Source organism: Meles meles, chromosome 8 (assembly GCF_922984935.1).
Source record: "Meles meles chromosome 8, mMelMel3.1 paternal haplotype, whole genome shotgun sequence".
Taxonomy (NCBI): Eukaryota; Metazoa; Chordata; class Mammalia; order Carnivora; family Mustelidae; genus Meles; species Meles meles.
Window position 1 is genome coordinate 65,500,562 of NC_060073.1, and position 18,542 is coordinate 65,519,103.

The following is an 18,542-nucleotide window of genomic DNA, read 5'->3' on the forward strand; positions in this document are numbered from 1 at the left end:
GGGTAGTTGGCCTAAAGCTCAAGAGAGACAATCAGTGGAGCTTCTTAGATAAAATAAGGATTCTAGCAGCTGTTTGCTGAAGATTCATGATGTGCTTGGCTGATACTCCTTCGACCCAGTTAGACCAGGTTCCAGCACTGCCTGGCTAGCTGGGCCTCGGCCCTGCTTCTCGTCCCAGTGCCTCCTGCTCCATCCCAAACCACGTGTGTGCAGGTCCAGCCTGGTTCGGCTTCTCTTCCCCTTTGGAATGGGGGTCATTTAACCTACGTACCCACACAAACCTGGCATCAGACGTTCTTCAGGAGAAGTGTGTCGAGTCAATAAATAAGTAACTGCACTATGGATATTCACTCACATATCCTTCTTCCCCAGCAGTGTCCAGGACAGGATATATGCACTTCCCTTTTGTCTCTCAGCCTAGGAGGTAGCCTGAGTAGTGATTTAATAGTGTATGCCTATGCCCTGGGACTGGATAGCTGGGCTTCAAATCTCAGTTCCTCTACTTACTAGCTGTACATCCTTTGGCAGGTGCCTCAGTGTCCCTACCTGCAAAATAAGGATTACGATGATCTCTCTTTTTGTACTGTGGTGAGGACTAAATGAGCAGTGCATTTAAAGTGCTCAGAAAAGTGCCTGGCACTTTGTAGGCACCCAGTTCAAATTAACTGCCATCTGAACCTTGCCTTATTCTGAGACAGATGTAAAGTGTTTGCAAAAATGTATTCAAGAAAGATACCTAAAGGGGAATGGCTCTCAAGAAACAGCATCCTCCCCTCTAGCTCTCTTCTCCTTCTGGTTCTTTTAATTGATATTATCGTTACTGAATGTTTGATGAGGCCTAAGATTTCCAAGCCCCATGAGTGCATTTTTTTTTTTTTTTTTTTTTTTTGGGAGATTGAGAGAGGCAGAGGGAGGGGCAGGAGGAGAGGGAGAGAGAGAGAACCTTAAGCAGGCTCCACGCCCAGTGTGAGGCCTGACAGGGGGCTCAACCTCACAACCCTGAGAACATGACCTGAGCCGAAATCAAGAGTCAGATGCTCAACTGACTGAACCACCCAGGGGCCCCACGAGTGCTGTTTTGACCACCTCGTCCAACCGCGGGCTCAGCCTCCGCTGTCGTCCACATGGTGGCGTGACAGCATATCAGAGATTCGAGGGCTCTGTCTAGTAGTCCAAGGATCAGAAGGCGCTGAGGAAGGGACCTCCAGAGCTGCTCTTCCTCCTCTGTCCCTGTTCTGGCACGTGTGCGTGTGTGTGTGTGTGCGTGCATGCATGTGTGTTGCTTTCCGGAGCATCTCCCGACAGTCGTTGTTCAACTTTGGGGCTGCTGTGCGGGTCAAGAGGATTCCTGTATGAAGGTCGTCTGAGCTACACAAAGTATAGGGGGAGGGCGGGGGATTATTCCGGTCCTATATAATCTTTCCAATTTTTTCTGCCTATCAGTCTGATGAAACAGCAAAGTGTGTGTGACAGGTGACCACTAGGTGGTGTTATCCATGCGAAGAAATCGCTAATTAGCTGTAAGCTCACCACCTGCCCTGTACGATAGAGTGGAAGAGCTGATAACCGTCTATCTGGAGAAGATGACCCCCAGCCCTACCCCCACCCCCGCCCCTGCCATCTCAATAAATTTCCGCCACCCTGGCAAGATTCAGGGTGGTAGGGGGACAGGCCCAGGAGAATATACACAAGAAACCTGGGGGCAAGGAGGCAAAGTCAAGGCTGCCTGGTTGTCCAGCCCCTGCCCACAAATCCAGTCCTGATTGCTGAGGTCCCTTCTCTGCCTGGCCCAGGAGATCTGCCCAGCTACCCCCAGGACACTTTGGTGCCTTTCCCTCACCATGCCCTCCACCCACCATACCCCTCTTCATTCCTTTCTCGGGGTGTTGTCTCCCCACTGGAAGCCTCCCCTGATCAGGCTAGTAGCTTCTTTGTGCCCCATGTCCCCACACCTCCTTCTCTTCCAGGTCTTTGCCGCTTCAGCGGACTGAGAGGTTTACCACTGAGAGGGATTTACTGGCTTAGGGTGGATAGGGGTGGGAAGTCATGGGGCTGGTTCTAATTAGTCTCCCTTGCCCCCTTGAAATGTTTTCTTGCCTACAAATCCCTTTGGAGTTCCAGGGCCCTGAGAATGTCCTAGCGCGCTAAGTTTGTCCACGCCGGGTAAGCAGCATGGGGGGGGGGGGGGCTGACTATATGAATTGCACACTCCAGTACCACAAGAAAATACAGCACCCCTTATTCAAAAACTGATGAAATTCAAGACACAGACAGCAGGAGAGTAAACCAAGAGCAGAGCCCTTCTGACTACAGGGGCCTGTGAGACTACACAGGCTGTACACCCACGAAGGCAGCCCCAAGTCTGGAGTGGAGCCAGGTCTCAGGGATGCCTTGTGTCTGTCGCATGGTCATCCAGTGACTTGCTGGCTGTTTGCACTGTGAACAGCCATCAGCAGACCTTTCTGTGTACAAAACCCTTCACATCAGACATTTCCTTACTCGCCAGCTTAAGACATAAGAGAAACAGCCTCGAATTTGGAGTTAAGCAAATCTGGATTTAAATTCTGACTCTATTGCTTAATAACACAAATCATGAACCTCTCTAGGCCTCATATGCAAACTGGAAGATAATAACATCTACCAGGAATATTGCCATAGGTTCAAATGAGATTTCATGCAGATAGTACAGCGTCCAGAGCCCACACCTACCACATGTCACGGACCTCTACCCACTGAGACTCACTGCATGTCCTCAGAAACTGCTGAGCGGGAGAGAACAGGGGCAGATGTTGGGCCCGACAGCTGTCGGGTGCTTGCCCATTGGGGAGGTCACCATGTGGTGAGATCCCAGGGAGCTCCCCCTGAGTGCCCCTTAGTCAAGCAAGCTATGAATGAGAGAACTAGGGAGACCCTAGAGAAACTTAGATCAAGAATTACCGTGGGAGGGGGGCGGGGATTCATTCTTCATTTACCCAATAAATGCATATGAATGTGTTCTGTGCTGGGCGCCCAGGATACAGTGGTAAGCACAACAGGTGGGATCTTGTCCTCTGTTTGCTTAATGCAGGTGATTACTGTGTCCTGTTCCCTTGGATGCATCTGTCGCTAGCCAACAGCCAAGCAGCATTTACTAGGTGCCCACTATGAGGCAGGAAATGAGACCACAGCAGGTGCTTTGAAACTCCACTAACCTCCTCAGATTGAAATGAATGAAAGCTGTGTGGTTTCATTCCCAAAAGCCAACACCTGTGACTCTTCATAGGCAGGCTGTCCTCAGGTGGCCGGAGCCCCATTTGCTGAGCGCATGAGCACAGGAGAGCCAGAACTGACGGGAAATGACATCCCCAGGGGCAGCCCTTGACCCATGACTGACACGGACAGAGGTGTCAGTATTCCTGCCCTTGGCCCCCTGGGGACAGCTCACAGGTGTGACTTAGCTTGCTTCCCCAAGTTCCCCACTGGACTGAGCCATAGTAACTGTCCTGGGACTTTGCTTGTCTCACACCCTTGATAGACTTTCCTTGCCCCCATCTTCATTTGTCTACCTGTTTTTCCTGGGACCACTTCCCAATAACTTACTTTCAGACAAATCTTTGTTCAGGATCTGTTTATGGGGAACTCCCCCATCTGAGAAGGAAAAGAAGGAAGAGGAGGTATGGTTGTTCCTAGTCTTCAGGTTACTACAAAGAGCGATGCCATGTGTCAGAAGTAAGTTATTATGAAAAATGAAGCACAGCTTTGCAAAATAATGCCTTTTGCTATAGAGAGCATCCAAAATTATCCCTGTAATATGATCTCTCTCCCTCATTTGCATTCTGATATATTTTTGAGTGAGGAAAGAATTCTTACTTGCTGGGGTTGGCACATAAACTCCACCTTTGTTTTACCAAATCTGGATACACCCATGGGAGAGGGTCCTGCATGTACCCATCAACCACTGTGTGTTTTGCCGTGTGAAAAAAGTTGAGACATGCTGGGTCAGATCCCCTGGGAACTTCTGGCTTAATGCTCCTGTGGATGAGGTTCAGAGGAGTGGGGCTTGGAGGCCCCTCAGCCCACGTGAACAGCGCCTGTTCCCCCTGCCAGGTATGTCTTCCACTCCCTCCTAATCTTTTCTCACCAAATGCATCTTTTTCAGGAAATTTACTCAGATTCCTTCCTTTCCCCACCCAGCCTACCCTGAGCTCCCTTCTTTGGGACTGGCTCGGTCCTCTCCATCCTCTCAAGATAGCTGGAGTTTCTGAGTTTCTAGTGGAAATCACAGGCTGAATCAGGCAAGGAGCCCATCAGGAGCCTTAGACACGGCAGGAGGTGGGCGGTGTGGGCGGCCCTGCAGTCACAGAATCATGGGTACGGTTAGAGGGTGAGCTTAAGGTCCCAGAGCTTTGTTCCTCCTAAAACCAAACATACGTTAGTAAAGTGTGGATCCTAGGGCTCCTGCCCAGCCCACCTGCCTAGACCCAGAGCCCTGCCCTCAGGGTCTGGACATGACCCTTGGATATTGATAGGGTTCTGCTCCCAGGGACCCTACACACAGTAGTGCCGGAACCCCCTGACTGCCTTGCCATGCTTCTGCTATAAACCTGGCAACTTCCTATCCCTTAGATGAAACGCAAGCTTTTGGGCCTCTGGCCACCTCCCCCAGGGCAAAACCTGGAAGGTTTCTTTTCCTTCGTCAGACTTCTGAGTTCTAGCGAGTCTGGAGGCTGAGGCTTCTGGAGCAGTGACAGAGAGCATATGCTGTTTTCCAGACCCTTCTAGACCTCCTGATTGGGTGGTAATGTTTGTAAGCAAAAGGTCCTGTTTTACATTGAAGGTCCCTTTAAGGCTCCTCGGGGCCATGTCGAACATACATGGAGTGCTCATCGAACATGTGCTGATAAATTGCAATTGCTCTTCTCGGCCTCCTCAAAGCCCTGGCTCTAGCATTCATTCATTGAGTCGTCCATTATCTTCCCAGCCATCCGTCCACCCACCCAGTGACAGAATATCCATGTCTGGAAGAATGACTCCATGCCCTCTGTTCCCATCTCACAGACCGGGGGAGAGATTTTTACCCTAAGCATTTAGTCTGGGCAGAGTGGAGTGGGCATGTTTTGAAGGTGAGGGGGTGATGACAAAGTGAAGGCCTGTCTGCTCTGCATACAATGTCACGTACCGACGTCCACTGGGCAGGAGTGCCCGTGCAGGTAGGGAAGTACTTCTAATATTCCCAAGGGGTTTAAACAGCTCTAAGAACTGATGCCTATCTTTGCAAGGTGTGTCTCCACAAATATGCTTTGGATAAACCTCAAAGGATAAATAAGGTATGTACAACTCCTACTGCCTCTGGTATGCCGAAAGGGGAGTGGCCTGGGGATGGTGGTTGGAGCCCACTCTGGGATTATTCCAGACTTGAGAAAGAAATGACAGGGGCGGGGGGGGGGGGGGTTGTGGGGGCGGGGGGGGCTCTCCAGTAGGGATGGAACTTCCCAAGGTGTGGAGAGAGATCTCCAGTGAGAATAGGGAGGGAGAGACACCCGCAGGGATGCCAGCATGAGGACTGGGAACGAGGTCAGGGTGGGATGACACCAAGTGGAAAGCCTTTGTAAGAGGTTTGACTCTTAGACCCTTCTCCCCTGGATTTGGGACAAGGCATATTAGTACTCACTTTTCTTTTAAGAGAGGGGAAGGGGCTGAAGGAGAGGGAAAGAGAGAATCTTCAGCAGGCCCAGGCTGGGGTTCAATCTCACGACTCTGAGGTCACGACCCTGAGATCATGACCTGAGACAAAATCAAGAATCAGATGCTTAACCAATTGAGCCACCGGGGCACCCCTAGTACTACTCACTTTTAAAGTCTTTCTCCGCATAGGTTGTGGCTTTCTCCATGGCCTCTGGCGGATCCTGAAAAGGGCCATTCTCAGTCAGCACCTTGGGGGCGGGATACAGAGAGCCAGGGGCAGGGCGCTGGCGAGAGGACAGGCTCTGCTCTCTACAGTGGAGGCAGCAGCAAATCTGTGGGGGGTGGGGGGCGCCGGGCAGGGGCAGTAGAGGGAGGAGCAGCACTCAGTTTGGAGGGGAGGCGTCCTCCTTTCAGAAGGAGGCCCCTACTCTTTCTCAAATACAGCAGAGAGAGGGAGCCCCTAAGGCAAAGAGAAAGCTGAACCGAGGGTGACCCCTGGCTGAGCACCTGCTTTGGGCACTGGAGACACAGCATTAGATAGCGCGGCCTCCATATGGCTTGAGGGGCCCACACGCGAGGCTGGCGGTCTTGAGAAGTGCCTGGCCCACGGCAGGTGCTCAGTGCGTGCCTTCCGAGAGGGGAATGCATAGCAAGAGGCCGTCAGGAGCACAGCTCAGCTGGGCTTGAAGGCCCTCAGGTGTGAAAGTCCGTGGTACCTTTGGTGGGCGGGGGTGGGGGGGGACGCATTCTGGTGCAACTGACAGAGGATGACGGGGGTGGGGTGTGTGTGTGTGTGTGTGTGTGTGTGTATGTATGTGTGTGTGTATGTGTGTGTATATATATATATATGTATGTGTGTATATATATATATATCTTGCTGTTACCCCTGCTCTACACTCTGCTTACCCGTGGGAGGTTTCATACACTCAGCGCATCTGAAGTGCCATGCTAAGTAGCTTACTGGGTCCACAGTATAGTATGGTCAGCAGTGATTCTCCAAGCAGGAAGGGGTATCAGTGTTTCTTGGGAACATGTTAGAAATACAAATTGATGGGCCCCATCTCAGACCCACTGATTCAGAAATTCTCGGGGAGGGGAACCCAGCAGTCTTTTTAAAATTTTTTAAATATATTTACTTGAGAGAGAGAGAGAAAGAGAAGGTAGAGAGAGGGAGAAGTAGGCTCCCCACTGAGCAGGGAGCCCAATGCGGGGCTCAATCCCAGGACCCCAGGATCATGACCTGAGCAGACTCTTAACTGACTGAGCCCCCCAGGTGTCCCCCTTCCAGCAGTCTTTTTTTTTCCCTAAATTTTATTTTTTCAGTGTTCCAAGATTCATTGTTTATGCACCACACCCAGTGCTCCATCCAATACGTACCCTCCATAATACCCACCACCAGGCTCACCCATCTCCCCATCCCCCTCCCCAGCAGTCTTTTTTTCAATAAGCCCTACAGGTCAATCTGATGCAGGCCAAAAGTTGAGAAGCACCTGCGTAGGGAGAAGAGTGCGGGACTTTGGAAGGAAGGTGGGCGTGGTGGGCTGGGGACGGGGCGTGGGGTGGAACACTTAGCTGGGAGAAAGCCTGTTGTGCTTGGAGTATCGTGCGGCACTGAGCACCCTGTCCTCTGAGTTGTATGCATCATCATACCATCACTAGAGAGGAAGACCAAGGCTTAGAGGGGTTAGAAGACTTGCTGAGGTCTTAGTGTTGGAGCCAGGTTCTGCACCCAATTTGGCCTGACTCCAAAAGCAGAATAGGGTTTTTCCCTACCACGGCAGATGCCTCCTGGTACCATGACAGGATGATGGTCTGGGCAGCAGTCTTGGGGAGCCACAGGTTGCCTGGGGGGGAAGGAAGGGGCCTGAAGCTTCCCAGAAGGCCAGGGCTGAGGCTAACAGGAGGGTAGGGAGGCCTTTTGCTCTAACACCTCTGCCCAGTGACTTGAATTTTCATGAGGTTTGCCATTCACACCGGGAGCTGGGCTTAGCAAATGTACTTTCTGAAGTGACCAGCTGTCATCCCTGACTTCTGGAGCTGAGAGGTTAAATGTGAGGTTAAGCAAGGTGAAAAATTACCTGTATGCTGTGATTATAACTACCTTAGTTATTTTTAAAGCTACATTAAGAACACACAAAGGAAAGAAAAGAAAATGCTCAAAGTTTTGTCCTTTTTTCCAAGTTGTATTATGTGGTTATAATAATTTCCATGATGGCTATGTATTCATTTATTTTCAAAAGTACAACCAGTGGCCTGGGGTACAACTCTGTGCCCAGTGGCTCTATTTTCAGGGTGGTGTCAGGCTGTCCTGCCCCTTGGAGCCCGTCCCTGACCAGTGAGGACATCAACTGGGGAAGGGCATGGCCTGGGGGAGCAGTGGGGCACAGCTGATGTCAGGGGTGCCTGGACTTTTGTGAGGCTAAGCCCCAGGGTCTTTGTGGCCTCTGGCAATGCCTCTCCAGACGGCTGTCACCTAGATGGCTTATGAGGACCTCTGGGGCCATGGACCCGAGTCTTGAGGATCACCCTGAGAAGAGCAGCAATCCAGAAGTGTAACTTAGAGCACTGGCTCGGACAGTCCTTACTCACCAAACAAAGGCCACCCAACACCTTAAACACAAAATATTCTTTTATTTGTCAACGAAGGCTACACGGGATCACTTCTGGTTTTGTTTTTATGCCTTTTTTTTTTTTCTAGAAGGTATCTACATCTGCATTTATTTACAGCCTTGTCGGTATTTACACAGTCAAGAATACAGTGTTAGAAACACAAAAGTGTTGAGAAAAAAACTTCTCAAAATTAGTTCCAGACTTCAGGAAAACTATTTCCACATGGTAAGGCCAGAGTCTCCAGTGTTGGTCGTCCAAAGGCAGCTTGGGAGAGTCCTTTTGCCAAAGCTGCGGGTTCAGAAGTGTTCGAGAACAGGCAGGTTTAGAAAAGTGGGACTCTGGTGTCGGGTAAGTCGGGGGCTGCCGGGCACCACCACACGTCTGTGACTCAGCTTCTGCCGGGACAGCTGAGCCTGCCTGAGGGTTGGTTCTCCGCTGGCGATTTGCCCTCAGAATCAATCCCATGTTCTCGGGGACCAAGAAGTCACCCAGTGTCATGCCTTTGGCATTCTAGAGGGGGTAAGAAACCCAACATGAGCCCCACCCATCCTTCCCCCCGCCTCCCGCACTCTGCTCTTCCACATTTGTGATGCAACCGAAGAGCTCGCCGGTGCCTGGGGCGGTCAAGTACACAGGGCTGGTTTTGGAGAATGTAAAGGTTAGAAAGGATAAAGTTTCTGTCACCTGAGCAATGAGTCTTTAAAATGAGTTTGCCTTTTTTTTTTTTTTTTTTGAAGATTAAATGAAAGGGCCTTGAACAACAGAGTTCTTTCTTTTAATCCCCTCCCTTCCAATAAAACACGGACCAGTGTATAAACCTAGCTGGGAATTATGAGCCTTAAACGGAAGGCTTTGAGTCCTAACAAGGATCCCAATAGAATGAAGAGACCGGGTTCTTTCTGGGACCTCTCCAGAGATGGGCCCCAGCTCAGGACCAGAAGCTAGAGCCTGGGCTTCGTGGCTGCTATGAGGAATGGAGAAGAGATCTGACTTGGAGCACCAGGAGATCAAACCCCAAAGCCCGGGATCCTGCAGAGTCCTGGCGAGCTCCTTCCTCCTGGGCACCAGGCTCAGCTTCCCTGCTCTCACCACGTGGCAAGCACAACCACGAGGCTGCAGATGTGAAACTGCATTCTAAGATTTCCCACCACCCCGAGAGCCCTTCTTTGCATAATGGAAACTGCCACCTATAAAGGTGGTACTTAAAGGTCACAGCTGAAAAGGTCCTTTATAATTTTTTAAGCGAATGTGCTTCCTTGTTATATGTCTATAAAAACACTGCCCAAGGTTAATCCTCCTCCTTGCCTTGCCGTCTCCTTCTGCTTCTGCCCTATCCCATCCTGATTATTTAGACCATTCCCAACTTCTGGTCACTTTCCCAGGGACTGTTTCACATTTCTCCATCGCTAGGTAGACATCAGGCGCTGGGCTATTTCTTGGGTCAATTCTCAGCCAACAATTCTGAGAGACAGGCATCAGGGGCAACAAGGCGGTCATTTACCACAAGAGTTTCTTCCCCTTCCTCCCTCCATCAGAGCTCTGCCCTTCAATGCTGTCTGTCTGGAGGATGGGTTAAAAAAAGGAAATCTCATCCTATAAAAAACCAGGTTGGGGGATCAATGAAGTCCTGTTTAAAATGATGGCAGAGGGGCTGAGGTTCAGGGGCCGACGGGAGCTGTGGAAGGCAGGGAAGAAGGCAGGAATTCTTCCAAAATTAACCCTTTTCTAGGGCACAGAAACAAATATCCTGCAGGATCATGAGCTTGGGCCAGTGAGGGAAGGCTGGTTGCTCCAAGAAATGGACATGTCAGGGCTGCTTGGTGCCAAAAGGGCAGGTGCCATCAAGGATAGGATTTGATGCTTGGAGGACACTCAGTGAGCATGGGGAAGTCTGGCTTATGCCTTCAGACTCACTCTTGCTGTGAGATTGGGACTGCTGGTCTTGGCAGAAGGACAGACTGAGAAGGGAGGCACTGAATCACCTGCTGGCCGGAATGGAAGCCGACTCAGAAAGGCCAAGGCCGGGAGCACCATCTCCAGGAGCAGTAGTGCCCATGCAGACTGGTGGCACAGAAAGCCGCCTACTCCACACCTGACATCCTTTCTCTAAAGTTTGGGAATGCCTCAACTTCTCCCCGCACGGACACTGGGCCTCCTTGGTGGTGTGTAGCCCAGGACAGGGAAATCATTATTCGTCGAAACAAAAGGAACACACAGGAATTCTGTGCTTTTGATCTTTTGAAGTCCATACTGCTACTTTGGTGGGAGGGGGTGATGGTGGAGGCTCAGAGGGCTGGGAAGGTGCAGGGAGATGAGTCATTCCCAGGGCTCTCATGTTGTCTCTGACCTCCAAGTAGATGTCCCCAGGTCTTGACTAGTGTCAGGCAGCCAAGATAGAACTGATCAGCTAGGCTACAGGGCAGGAGAGCTTCCCCTAAGGACTCCTTATATCAAGAGTTTGCTTTGAGAGGCATAAGTCTATTTTGGATTAAAAAAACACATGTGTTCTTCAGGCCAAACTGCTGTCCATCCCATCCAAGAAAAATCGTGCCAGATGGGAGCCTACTACGAGCTTCCGGGGACCACGCGCAAGGGGCCCCAGGAGCACTGCATCTGACCCAGCGGAGCTCTGGACCCAGTGGACAAACAGGCCAAGGTGCAAGGTCGCAGGAGTGTGACTTTTTTGGAAACAGGAAGAGCACTTAGCGAAACGTATCCTCTCATCCCGGTGGGATGACGTAAGGCGAAACCTCCTCTCACGAGAAGCTGTGGATGCCTCCCTCTGCCAGGCAGAAACCAGGCTACACGCTGCTCCAATTCTCATGCAGTAAAGACCTTCTTGGTTTCATTAGCTCGTGTAATATTCTGAAGACTCTGTAAGGCTATAAAGGCGCCATAAGCTTATCAGTCCAACAAGGTTTCCACAGGGGATAGCTCAGACTCAGAATTCATTTTCCACACTTAATGTAAATGTAAGCCATAAAAGTCCCATTTTCTAAGAAGCCCAGCTCAAAAGGAAGCATTTGGCTTCCCCTCCTGGTCTCCCAGAACCTCCTGTGAGTGGTAATGATGATCGTAATTAGGCAGATGAACCAGGAGAAGGAGCTCCTAGCTCTTGCTGTTACTCTCGCCTCCCCTCAATGTTTCCCTGGCCTGTTGACTGCTACCTCTCCCTGGGCAGGCCCTCGTGGGATGGGCTATGCCCACTCCTCTTTCCAATAACCTCAGGCCTAGGTCTTCACAGGGACAACCGTAGCCTGGCCTCCCTGATCTGTGGGGGCATCGGCCTCGGGAACTGGCCCCCATCCTGGGGCCACATGGGGGTGGGGGGCCGGGCCCTGGATGACACTGCCAGGCCACACCAGATTAGCTCTTTCCTTCTTTCTCCTCAGGCTCTCTTTAAGACCCGGACGGACTCCTCTAGAGGGGAAGCAGTTTTAGAAGAACTTCACAGAAGGAATTTCCTGAAGGCCTAAGCTGCTGCGTCCCCGCTGTGTTACTGGCCCATGTATGGGAGGCAGAGAAGCCTTCAGGAGCTGGTTAGAAGACGCTTGGCTTATGCCTTCCTCTCTTTGGCTGACTTTTTCTTAAGTCTCTTTCCAGAATCAAAGGCCACCAAGCACCTCTCTCCACACTCCTGCTTCTCAGTGGTGGAGCTGAGCAGTGGAGGGAAGATACCCAAAGTCATGGGGAGAAAGTTTCACCCAGGAAGGCAGGCTGGTACCTTTACCGCCACTGCTGTCTTTCTGCTGCAGGTGGCCTGCCCCTCCCTGGACCTTGTGCCCACGTGGAGGGCTTGCGGGCAGTGCTGGTTCTCACATCTGACTTTGGGAGAGAGGAAGAGATGAATCATAAGGAACATCATGGGAAGACTGACCAACCACAGACATCCTGGGTGCCTCTCCCTCCTGGGGAAGATGAGCCTCTCTGCCCCAGGATGTTATGTCACCGGACTGGGGGAAGGGACTTGGGGGATGCTTTCTCCATCCCAGCATGGGGCTGGCACCAACAACTAAAGGAGATTTGCAAAAAGGGTTCGGGGTTCCATTTAGCATCAAAATATAAAGCTTGGGCAGGAGTTGGGTGCAGCTTGAAAAAGGTGCTAACTGATATCACAAAATTCCCCAGAGCAAGATGAAGACATCTGTGGTCCTCCAGAGGCACAGAACATGGTGAGTAAAAAGCCACCATTTGTCTGTGGGAGCTGAGCCAAAAATCCTCAGGTCCTGCAGACCCTCCTTCCAGGCCCCCTCGGAAGTTTGGTACTAGCCTGTGACTCTCTGCACCCCTCGCTCCTGCCCGACCCCCACAGTCAAGGGTTGCACATGAGACAAATTAGCACAGACACTTGTGTCTCACATCACACTGGGTACTTAGGGACAGACAAGGACACACCTCAGGAGGTGTGTCTTGGAGAGGAGAAATGTACCCCAACAACAGGCAAAAATCCTCAAGGAGAAAGGGAACAAAAGACAATAAAGTTTTCATTGTGATCACACTACAGAAAAAAAAAATACCTTCTGTTCTTTGCAAAAAATGTGTGAAGGCCAAATTTGTGTTTTTCTTTTCTTAAAAAAAAGGATGTTGCATGAGTTACAATGCAACCAGTATCTTTCTTGTTTTTTTCTGCACTTGTTAAAAAAAGGACTTTTTTTTTCTTTTCTTTTCTTTCTTTCTTTCTTTCTTTTTTTTTTTTAAGTACAACACAGTCAGGTGTGTGGCCACGAAAGAGTAGCTGTCTTTGGCAAGAAGTGCAGGCCGTGGTCCTCTCTGTCACCTCCGGCCCATCTCGCTCTGTCTCATGAAGTGGATGTTGTTGGCGCTGTCTGACAGTTCTGGGTACTGTTCCACGGAGATCACGAAGAAGCCGTCGTAGCCTTGGACCCGCCCTGTGTTCAGCGCCTGCTGCTTCTCCCCTTCTGTCCAGGCTCGCAGGCCTTCCTCCCCTTCCCGAAGTCGCTGCTGCTCGCGGGCCCACGCCTGGCGCACGGCTCTCTGCCGGGCCAGCTCCAGCACCCGTGCCTTCTCCTCATCCAGCGTTGTCCCGTAGCGAGTGTTCAAGCACAGTGCCCCGTACTGGAGCTGGATGTCTGTGTAGCGTCTAGTCCTGCCATTGAGCATCGTGTTGATCTGGGACACGGTGACATTGACCCCATTCTCCAGGGTTCGCCGCCCCCCACTGAGGCCCAGGATGGCCAGGTCACCTTCCGAAGGCCCTGGTTTCACAAAGTAGTGGGTGTCCGCCCCGTCAATGGTGAAGTGCAAGTTCTCCAGGTAGTGGGCATTGTTCAAGATGGCAGCAACCCTCCTCCCATCCTCGTTGGCCACACTGATGATGTCTGTGGTTACTCGGCCATCCTTCAAGGCAAACTTGACCCCTTTGCCAAAGACCGAGCCACTGGATGCAAACTTCTTTGTCTCTGGGGCCTGTTGGCAGCTGGTGATTGTGGAGCCGTAGAGCTGGTCAAAGCGTTCTAGGGTGACGAAGGCCTTGAGCTGCTTCTGGACTTCACACTGTACCCCGAGGATAGACTGATGGGGGAACAGATAGGGAGAGAGAATGAGACAAAGGGGGAAAACCTCTAACAGTCTGAAGAGTCTGCTTACGTTACTAAGTCAAATCTATATGTATTTATTTACCAGTAGCATCCAGCTCTACTGCTGACCACTAGAAAATCCTACATCCATCATCCATCCATTCACCCATCCTTCCATTAAGAAACTATTCAGGGAACATCTCCGTGCCAGGTCCTTTTCTGGGCCCTGGAGAGATGACAATGAATCAGACAACATCCCTGCCCTTGAGGAACCCGTCATTTACCGGGAAAGACAGATGTGACACCAAAAACCATAATCGAATGTGATAACTGGTGGTCTAAGAGAAGTAGTAGTCATGCCTATAGCTAACGCATCTTGGTCTTTGAGCTAAAGAAGTCACATTCGGTATCTCATTTGATCTCTACAATCACTTTTGGTAGTAGGTGCTGTCATGTTACTGATTTTACATCTAAGAAAACTAAGTCTCTAAGAAGTCGTAACAGGCCCACAGTAAGTATTCGAGCCAACATTTGAACTCAGGTCTGATTCTAGAGGTTCAGTTTCAAGGGCTCTAGATCAGGGAGCAGCAAAGACGGCTCAGAACATCTCAGCCTGAAGGCGGAGGAATGAGGTTCAAGGACAGACTCATACTTGAGTTGGAACCTGGAGGATAAGGGACTGAGGTGGGTGAGATGGAGCAATGGCAAGAAGGCCTAGGAAGATGAAAAGTGGTGATTTAGGTAAACCCTCTTGCCCTGCTTTATCGTTCTTAGTTCTCAGCCTCTGCCCCCACAGTGTTCTTGGGGGCTCCTCAGATGCCCCTGCTCTTGGCTGCTTTGGGGAACAGATTAGGTCCTGTCTCCAAGTCATACCACCTACCATTCCCTCCCATGGCTCAGGGAGCCTGGCAAAGCCAGGTTCGCGCAGGCTCCAGGGGCCTTATCGGCAACTCAGGGAAATGGCTTTAGAAACAGGCCCATCGGCTTCTCACTGAAATTAAGTCCTCTTTATAATTAATAGAACCCTGTCTGTGAACAATTATTTCCTAGAGTTTCACGGAAGCTGGAGTGCTCAACAACAAAGATCTCCGATGCTTGCCAAGGGCAGAAATCAATAATTCATTGACAGGCGAGGCTGGCAAACAGGCCGTCAGAGACTGGGGCTCTGCGCAGGGGAGAAGGGAAGCTGGAGTGGTGGGGGCGGAATGGGGAGGGGCTGAGCTGCAGGAATCAGCCCTGGGCACCGCCAGGCTGGCCTTGGGGGGATCCTGGGGACTGGAGCAGGTTTACGGCAGCGGAGAACAGCACAAAGGTGGGTGGGCTCTGTGGTCAGACACACTAGGAGTCCTCATTGCCTTTCCTGCTGAGTGACCTTGAGCAAGTCTCTCTGACCTCTGGTGTCATCTATAAAATGGGGGAAAATGCTCACAGGGTTGTTAACTCTTTCAACCATTTGTTTGTTCAACAGAAGTTTTGGGGCCGGACAGTATACTGGGTACCAGATAAGACCCAGTATTTGCCTTCTTGGGGCTCACAGTCTGGCGGAGACACAGGAAGAAAACAGGAACTCAAGTAAAGTGCGGTGAGTGCTTTGAAAAAGGAGAATTTAGGGTACCACCAGAGCCAAAAGGCGCGAAGCCACCGTCTCCAGAGTCTAGGGGAAGGAGGCAGCTGAGGACTAATGGAATCAGGTTGAACACATTAAGTTTCTGGCTGCCAGTGGTATGCCATCTAACGACCTCGCTTCCCCCTTCGACGGGGACCCGCGGAAGGCCTGCTCTCTGCCTGATTCACTCCTGCATTCACTGGGGGCAGCCTGGGGCCTGGAAGAGCCAGCTCCTGGTACATACATTATTCAGAGAGGGATGTCGGGGTAGGAGAGGAAGAAATGAGCAAAAGGATGCTTCGACCTTTACAGCTATAGAATTCTGTGAGTCTTTCCAACTGGGTCATAAAAGGAACACGAGAGAAAGTAACATTTGTTTGAATGCCTACAGACAGCTCCGGGTTGGAATCCCAGCCCCACCCCTTCCCTTGCTGTGTGGCACTGGAAAGCCTCGGGCATTAAATCTGTACAATGTGAACGGGAATACCAGGGGACAGTTGTGCGTTAACTGGTGTAGAATACCTCAGGCAAGTTCAAGGGCACCGAGGTGCTCAGAAAATACCACATTCATATTTAGAACACACCTTCCCTCCTTACACTTTCGCTCTGGGCAGTGACAAAGGCTCATTGTTTTTGTAGATTTCCGCACTGGGCGCAACACAGAAAACTTAATAGGGCTTGTGAGGGTCTGTGTGCTGTTACAGCTGGGTCCACGGTGGCTTGCCAGTGGTAGGGTTTCCCCAGATTTGCTGAACAGTTTCTGGTGGGCTCTGTGGAGGCCCCACATTGGTTTCCATCATGCTTTCCTGGAAAGCTTTGCAGGACCCACTCCTGTCATGTCTGAAGGGCCCAAGTGTAGGCAGCCAATTACCTTGCTGTTGTCCCACTCCTGAGTTTTCATCTGTGTGTGGATGAGCTCGTAGGATGGTTCCATGGCGTCCGTGTCTGGCTTGGGGTAGCCAGGGATCACGTTGTGTAGCTGGAACCCAAAGGTGAGGAGCCAGCTGTTCACATCTGGGGGGGAGAGAAGCAGATATGTCCTCATGGAGTAAGTGGCCCTCAGAGGTGACATATCCCAACAAATTAGCCTCGAGCTAGACTGCAGCGGGGGTGAGGGGTGGAGTGCTGCGGGTGGGACAATCAACTACTACACGCACTTTGGAAAACTGCTCTGTGGTTATAAAAGCCGTGTGTCCGCTCGGGACCTGGTCTGGTGTGCCCCTCCTGGGTATGTGTCCAGTAGAACCTGTGTTTCCAGATCCCCTGTTCTGTCATTCCATCTCCTGGGGCCTTGGCCTCACTCCCGGGGGCAGCTGTGGATAGAGGAAGTCCCCTCTGTGTCCTCTCCCGCCGTTGGGAGGACACACTTGGGGACAGCCACACCCAAAGGGAACATGTAAATGAATGCTTTCAAAGAGAAAATTCACTTAAGACATAAGCCCTGCCTCCTCTGCTCAGTGATGAGATGATCTGTACCAAAGATCAAAGAGTCCCTCCCCTGCCATCCCACCTTTCATTTATTCTGGGAAGTAACCTGAAGAAGTCACTTAACCTCCCTGTGTCTTTATTATCCAATCTTTAATATTGGGCCTGAGGATCTAACCCCATAGGGACTGGTTTTGTTGATGTTGTAACATTCCTGGGGAGTTACTAATTATAAAATATTAGGTTGAAGGACAGGGAGGATTTTGCCATGAGCCTTTGGCTCATTGAGAAACAGAATCAGGGAAACCAACACGTAAGGAAGAGAAAGAGAATGGATTTTGTGCCAACTGCTACCCGGCCCGCTGCTGCTGAATGTGCCCAGGAGCGTGTTACAGTGACCCTCAACTTGCATGCTCAGGACCCTCAAGGGAAGATGAGAAGTGGCATGCAAAACTTTGACACAAGGAAAAAAGATGAGAGGAGGGCAGAAGCCTTTCAGTTGGACAGGCTGACAAGCCTTCATGGAGAAGGTGGCCTTTGAGGCAGACATTGAAAGCGGTGTACATTTTGTCAGGCTTCGGAGATGAAGGGGGCGCTTCAGGCAAAGGCCATCCTGCAAGGCAAGGCCTGGAGAGGGGAGGTGAGTGCAGGGAGGGTGCAGGTAGCTGGAGAGCAGCCCAGCAAGGCAGAGAGAGAACCAGAAAGAAAAACTGGCTAGAGGAATGCTGTCTTTCTTCCTAGTCAAGAACCTCGTGTTTGCCTTTGTGTCTTGTTTGTTTGTGTTTTTGGATGTTGTGTTTTTTGGATGTCCCAGAGCCCCTCTGTGGGGTGTGAAATCTAGAGGTACTGGCATGGAGGGAAGGTAGGAAGGGCAGCTTGGAAACCCACGTCCTATTTCTAGAAAGATCAAGAAAGGGAAAGAGCATGGTGAGGCAAGACATAACCCACGTCCAAATTCAGGCTCCCCAGCTTGCAGACTGTGTGAACTGGAACAGTTGCCTCCTCTCTGAGGTTCTACTTCCAGATCTACAAACTGTTGGTAGAAACGGTTTTCACTAAGCCCTGGAGAAGAATGCTTATAGTGTTACCACCCTGGGCAGCCATCATACGGGGGAACTGCTCTAAGTCTGTTACAGAAAGGACTGGGTTTCCTATACTATATTCTAAAGTGTCCAGCTCGGTTCCTGGCTCATAGAAGGTTTTCTGTGTCCCTTCGAATCCAGGCCTCTGCATCCCTGGGCCCCCATTTCCTTATTTATGACATGAGGTCCTTGCACTAGCTTTCCTCCAAAGTCCCTTTCCTCACTGAGTTTTTGAGAATCTCTGATTCTGTGAATCGTGGCAGATGGTTTTTTAGGAAATTAAAACAAACAGAGCAGGGGGGAAAAAATCCCCTGCGAAGCCATTTTTGCCTGAGGCCAAGAACTTGCATCTGAATTTGTAGTCGGAAAGGAAAACTTCTATCAGTGATACTACAAATTCCCAGGAAACCAGGGGCTTGAAAAGAGGGCTGGGCCTTAATTATAAGTGATGGGAGGTAGGAACATTTCTCATGATGCCTTTAGGAAAAATGCTGAAAATTGATTTATTCATTGGTTTTTCTACAGCACTTTTCTGAAGAGTTGGGAATTTTACTCTTTCTTTTTATGACACCAGAGCTAGACATTTCCCTCAAGTTAAAAAGCTCCTTTTTACCCATC

The 18,542-nt window shown here is 50.7% G+C and overlaps 1 protein-coding gene across 1 annotated transcript in view; it reads right to left on the reverse strand.

The window, feature by feature from the left end:
* Positions 1 to 8,275: 8,275 nt before the first annotated feature.
* TENM4 (teneurin transmembrane protein 4) overlaps positions 8,276 to 18,542 on the reverse strand; it is a 593,562-nt gene continuing 583,295 nt past the window's right edge. The window contains exons 34-35 of the mRNA XM_046016487.1: positions 16,289 to 16,431; positions 8,276 to 13,806 (exon numbers count right to left, since the gene is read on the reverse strand). Coding sequence (XP_045872443.1) covers positions 13,048 to 13,806; positions 16,289 to 16,431 — 902 coding nt within the window. The 3' untranslated portion in view covers positions 8,276 to 13,047. The remainder of the gene's footprint in view (positions 13,807 to 16,288; positions 16,432 to 18,542) is intronic.